At 43.6% G+C, this 6,249-nt stretch overlaps 1 protein-coding gene across 3 annotated transcripts in view; it reads left to right on the forward strand.

Moving 5' to 3' along the window:
• The window catches only part of Slc41a2 (solute carrier family 41 member 2), a 110,355-nt gene that overhangs the window by 23,108 nt on the left and 80,998 nt on the right, over positions 1-6,249 (forward strand). For all 3 annotated transcript variants that reach the window (XM_031349260.1, XM_031349261.1, XM_031349262.1), the window contains exon 3: positions 842-949. In XM_031349260.1, coding sequence (XP_031205120.1) covers positions 842-949 — 108 coding nt within the window. The remainder of the gene's footprint in view (positions 1-841; positions 950-6,249) is intronic.

Consider the following 6,249-nt stretch of genomic DNA (forward strand, 5'->3'; position numbering starts at 1 on the left):
TTCGAGACAGGGTTTTTCTGTGTAGCCCTGACTGTCCTGGAACTCACTCTGTAGACCAGGCTGGTATCGAACTCAGAAATCTGCCTGTCTCTGCCTGCCAAGTGCTGGGATTAAAGGTGTGCACCACCACCGCTCGGTTCTTAACTGTTAGCTACATGGACTCTGTCATTACGAAATGGTAAAGTAACTGGGCATTGTGGTGCCTGCCTGCCATCTAGCATTTGTGATGCAGAGGCATGAGGCTTACCAGTTTCAGGCTGGCTTAGGCTATGGTAGTGAGTTAGTGGCCAGCCTGAGCTGTCTTAAAAACTCAAGGGCTGGTATGTACCTCAGTGGTAGAGTGTTTGCCTCACAGTGTGATAGGCTGTGGACTCCATCTTGAGGACTGCCAATATATATATAGTGAGAGAGAGTAAATCTTCAGAGCCTCAGGATGCCAGGCTTAGTTGTAGCTATTGGTATTAGCTGTAGAGTGGAGCATAGTGATGTCAGATGTTGAACCAGCGCCAATGGAATTGTCTAAAGTCCTCAGATCCTGATCTCAGGAGGGTGTGGTGATTCATGAACATGATCACTGATGAGATAACCAATGCTGTCTTTTAGAAGCAGGAAGCAGCAGGGATGCTGTCCCAAGCCTTTAATCCTAGCCACCCAGGAGGCAGAAGCAGGCAGGTCTCTGAGTTTGAGGCTAGCCTGATCTACACAGTGACTTTCAAGCCACCCAGGGCCACATGGTGAGACACTGTCTCCATAGCAGTGATAACAAGGAAGCAAAATTGGGGTAAAACTCCAGGTTTTAGAAACGTCCTGTGCTAAGGGAAGCTGTTGCTTTGTTTTACAGCACTGGGAGGTTTTCAAAAATGTGACAGAAGTCTTCATTTTGGTCCCCGCGCTTCTTGGTCTTAAAGGGAACTTGGAAATGACGCTAGCTTCTCGATTATCCACTGCAGTAAGTTTTTTCCTATTGTGTGTGTTATTTATTTCTCTCCACTTAGAAGAATCTCTGTGACAAGGAGGTTGGTTTCCTGTCTGGTAAGTTTCCCGGCCTCAGAGTTACACTAAATAGCATTAACTGATAGTGTCCTGAAAGATCTCGGAGTTCTCTCACCTGAGGAAATGGGCCTGCTTTCTATTATCACCAGAAGCCACAGTATGTTTGCCTCTTTTGATGCCAGGCCGCACTAGCAGGTATTATTAGTGCACAAGACATGGGGTGGACAGGTACTGAGAGTGTATGGGTCTGAGGTCGGCTGAGTTGAAAATAGAGAGAGAATCCTTTGTATCCTCTTTTATAATCTGACCTATCATATATGGCTCATCTGTTCATATCAATGGATCTATATTTATACTGCATTAGCTAGTGCTATTTTATCAGACAGGGCTTCAGATTTGCTGTGCAGGCAAGATTGGTCCTGAACTCAGAGATCCTCCTGCCTCTGACTCCAAGTACTGCGATTAAAGGTGTGTACCACCCTGTACATGACTATCTTCTTTTGCATTATAGAATCCCTACTTTGATTTATGACCCACTATTGGATGTTTAACCATGCTCTAATGGCCTACTGTTATAGAGAGTGTTGTGCCAGGAGCTGGAGAGAGGCGGCTTAGAGATTAAGAGCACTTACTTGCATGCGATCCCACCACGTGGCAGTTCACAACTGTCCGTAACTCCACCCACCACATGGTAGTTCACAACTGTCCGTAACTCCACCCACCACATGGTAGTTCACAACTGTTAGTAGCTCCAGTTCCAGGAAAATAGATGTCCAAGCTTGTGGTATGCATGCATATAGGCAAACACTTATAAATAAATAAGCAATGCTGAGAATATACACATATATAAATATATTATATATTATTATTATAATACTATATTATAATATAAGATATTATAATATATAATATGCATAGTATTATAGGAATACATAATATATGCATATTATAGAAATTATGAATATTATAAATATATACTATTGTATGCACATATAAAATATATAATATATTATAAATATACATATTTATATATAATATATAATACATAACATCTACTATATTATATATATTATAAAGACACATTTATATAATATATACTATATCACATATACATATAACTGAGATAAGGTGTCACTCTGTAGCCCTGGCTGGCCTGGAACTCATTGTGTAGCCTGAACAGGCATCACAGAGATGCCCTTTCTCTGCCTCTCGTGTGCTGGGATTGAAGGTATGCAGCATCATGCCTGACTTAACAGTTAGGGTAAGTGAATGATAGTAGAGGCATAAAACAGACACAACTCTGAAGTAAAATAAGGCAGAACAGACTAACCATCAGATACTGGCTTACTGATTTGTCTAGTGGCTTATTAAGAGCAATCCGTGTACTGCCTGTCTGCCAAGCATGACTTCACCTGCTAGCTGAAACAGAATGACCTGGAAAAGTACCTGGACTAGGTCATTGCCAGTAGCAACCTGCTGATTGCCATGTTTGCTTCTATAAATCCTGGCTATGTGCCACCATGCTAAGATAGATTTTCTTCAACAGCTGGGCTAGGGGCAAGAATACAGTGGAGACTCATGACATATATTTACATAGTTTAAGATTATTTATACTTAGAAACTTTAAAAAATTATCCTAAAATCTGAAAGCCCACACAGGGAGTGGTGGCCATGCATTTAATCCCAGAACTTGGGAGGCAGAGGTGAATCTCTCTGAGTTCAAGGCCAGCTTGGTCTACAATGTGAGTTCCAGGATAAGACAGCTAGGGCCAGTATACAAAGAAACTCTGTCTTAGGGAACAAAAACAAAACAAAACAAAACAAACAAACAAACAAACAAAAAGCAGCTTCCGGTATTATATATTCAAACTCAAAATTTAAGGGTACCTTTTTCATGAGTGATAATGTGATATGATAAATATATTTAAAACTAGCTGGGGAGTGGTGGTGTACGTCTTTAATCCCAGCACTTGGGAAGGAGAGGCAGGTGGATTTCTGAATTGGAGGCCAGCCTGTTCTACAGAGTGAGTTCCAGGACAGCCAGGGCTACACAGAGAAACCCTTTTTCAAAAAACCAAAAAAGAATATATATATATTCTTTATATATGTATATATATATCATTTATATATATACATATATATATGTATATATATATATCATTTATATATATATATATATAACTTTTAGAAAAATAAGAGATGGGTCTGGGAAAATAGCTTAGTGGGCAGAGTGCCTGCTGTGTAGATGAGAGGACCTGTGCGTGACCCGAGGTAGTGCATGAGTGTAATCCCAGTCTTGGGGAGGCAGAGGCAGGAGAAGCCCTGAGTCTCACTGGCCAGCCAGTCTAGCTACTCAGTCAGTCGCAGACCAGCAAGACACCTTGTCTAAGACAGAGTGGATGACACCTGGGGAATGACATCTTAAGGTGTGCCCTGGCCTCTAATGCATGTGCACATGATATGCATGTGCCCCTGCAAACACACAAACTTCATGCATATACCCTGACACACACACATACACAATTTCTTGAAAAAATCTAATTGTGAAATCTTTTTTTTTGTTTGTTTGTTTTTTGAGACATGGTTTCTCTGTACAGCCCTGGCTGTCCTGGAACTCACTCTGTAGACCAGGCTGGCCTCTAACTCAGAAATCCTCCTGCTTCTGCCTCCCCAGTGTGGGGGATTAAAGGCGAGCGCCACCACCGCCCGGCCTTACCTTCTTATTGAATGGTGACATGTACTGACATGCTAAGTTTGGATTCTAGTTCTTGATCATTTGGCATCCAGATGGCATGTGTTGTGTATACCCCCAGCCTTTAAGAAGGAAAAACAAAAGCATATTTGGCTTTCCTGTCATTTTGAGAATTAGTGGACAGACATGACTATCACTCACACCTGAGTCCAGGAGACGACTTCCAGGAGAAACTGAGGCAGTGGTCTTAGAAAACCAGAGTGGAAGCGTTTGAGGAGGAGAGCACTACTGGATGGGAATGAAAAGGTGGCTTCTGTGTCACTTATTGCAAAATGGACTTTGTTCTGATAAATACAGCTAAGCGTACAAGCGTTTAAGCAACATGCTAACTTTGCCAGGAATAGTGAAGTTTTGGGTCAGTTACCTCAAAGAACATTGTTGTAAATGCAGCTGTCATTCTTGAGCCTTGTCCAGAGTTTGTTTAGACTCGTAAGAGATTATGTCATTCTCTTTAGAAATAGGTCACGCTGTAGGAAATCCAGTTTAAAAAGAATATATTTTAAATAAGACTTGTCATCTTTAATCCACGTGTTGACATTAAGTCTCATAAAGGTGAATCTAATCTTTGGGGGGAAGTCTATTGAGACAGCGTGCTGGCCAGTTTTACCTTAGCTCAATACAACCTAGAATTAGCTGAAAGGCGTTATCAACTGAGAAAATGCCTCTATAAGTTCCAGCTGTTGGACATTTTTCTTAATTAGTGATTGATGGGGGAGGGCCCAGCCCATTGTGGGTGGTGTCATCCCTGGGCTGGTGGTCTTGGGTTTTATAAGAAAGCAGGCTAAGCAAGCCATGGGGAGGAAGTCAATAGGCAGCACCCTGCGTGGCCTCTGCATCAGCAGGCCTTCAAGTTCTTGCCCTGTTTGAGTTCCCGTCCTGACTTTCTTCACTGATGGACAGTGATATAGAAGTGTAAGCCAAATAAACCGTTTCTTCTCCAAGTTGCTTTGGTCATGGTGTTTCATCACAGCAATAGAAACTCTAACCAAGACAGGCAGGGTCTCACTGAATAGCCATGGCTAACTTGGAGCTCACTCTGTAGACCAGGCTGGCCTGGCACTTGTTGCTGTCTTCTGCCTCTGCCTCCTGCATGCAGGGATTGCAGGTGTGAAAAAAAAAATCACACCCGACTTGGCCTTAATTTTTTTTCTAACTCCACTCTAGTATCTGTTTTGTGGTAAGTATTTTCCTTATGGGCTTGTAAATATATCATATTTTCTGTTCGTATTTTAGAGAGGAGAGTTTCAAAATGGTGTAGAAGCCCAGCACTAGGAGGAAACCTGTCACTGGGGTCCCTAGTTCATCTCTGTGGGAGATAGGGCTGGAGTTAGTGTCCTCTGTGGACTGAGAATTGTGCAAAGAGGTGGGGCTTCTTGGAGGCGGGGGTGGGGGGCAGGGGCAGGGCAGGGGCAGGGACATCCCTGTGAATTCAAGACCATCCTGGTCTACACAGTGAATTCCTAACATGCTGGGACCCTGGAAAGACAGAGTAGGGGAGGGGCACCAGAGGGACGGAGAGAATGAGAATGAATTGTGTCTGCTACTGGTATCACATACTGATAATGTAAATGAGATAAAGCGAGTATCTGAGGCTGAGATAGGGACATTCCCAGCAACGTGAAGGGCGTAGGCTAGAGTGTGTGGGGTTCTATGCTGGGTGGATACTGCTTCCTCACAGCTATGTGTATGTGTGGAGGCACGCTGTGTATGTACAGGTACCCTCGCCAGCCAGAGAGTGTGCCTGATTTGCCTGATGTGGGTGCGGGAACTGAACTCTGGTTCTCTGTTCTGGATTTTTGAAACAGGTTTCTCCGTGTAGGCCTGGCTGTCCTGCAACTCTCTGTAAACCAGGCCATCCTTGAACTCGGAGATCCCCCTGCACCTGCCTCCCAAGTGCTGGGATTAAAGCCGTGCACCACCACTGCCTGTTGGGCTAAGATGGGTGTTTCTTAAAGTGTGGTCTTTTAATGGCTGCCTGTTAGAAATGGAAATTCTTGGAACCATTCCAAGACTACTGAACCAACATACCACTAGTAATCTGTTCTAAACTAAACCCTCTAGGGACTGAACTAAATCCACAGTCCAAGCACTTGCTGCTCTTGCAAAGGATCTGAGCTAAGTTCCCAGCACCCACATGTGATTTACAACTGTCTGTAACTCCAGGTTCAGGGGACTATGCCACCTACCCTCTTCTGACTTTGAGCACTGCATCCTTGTGGAACACATACATACAGACAGTAAGACACTCTCGTACGAAATAAGATTAATCTGAAAAAAAATGAAATAAGCTCTGCAAAGGTTTGAGTGTACATGAAGGTTTGAAAGGCCCTAGGGTTGGAATCAGGTGAGAGTGGTGAAATCCAAAAGATAGGATGGAGAGCTAGCCAGGGGCCAGGGGACAGAAGACCAGGATGGAGAGCTAGCCAGGGGCCAGGGGACAGAAGACCAGGATGGAGAGCTAGCCAGGGGCCAGAGGACAGAAGACCAGGATGGAGAGCTAGCCA

This window comes from Mastomys coucha, unplaced genomic scaffold, assembly GCF_008632895.1.
Source record: "Mastomys coucha isolate ucsf_1 unplaced genomic scaffold, UCSF_Mcou_1 pScaffold4, whole genome shotgun sequence".
Lineage (NCBI taxonomy): Eukaryota > Metazoa > Chordata > Mammalia > Rodentia > Muridae > Mastomys > Mastomys coucha.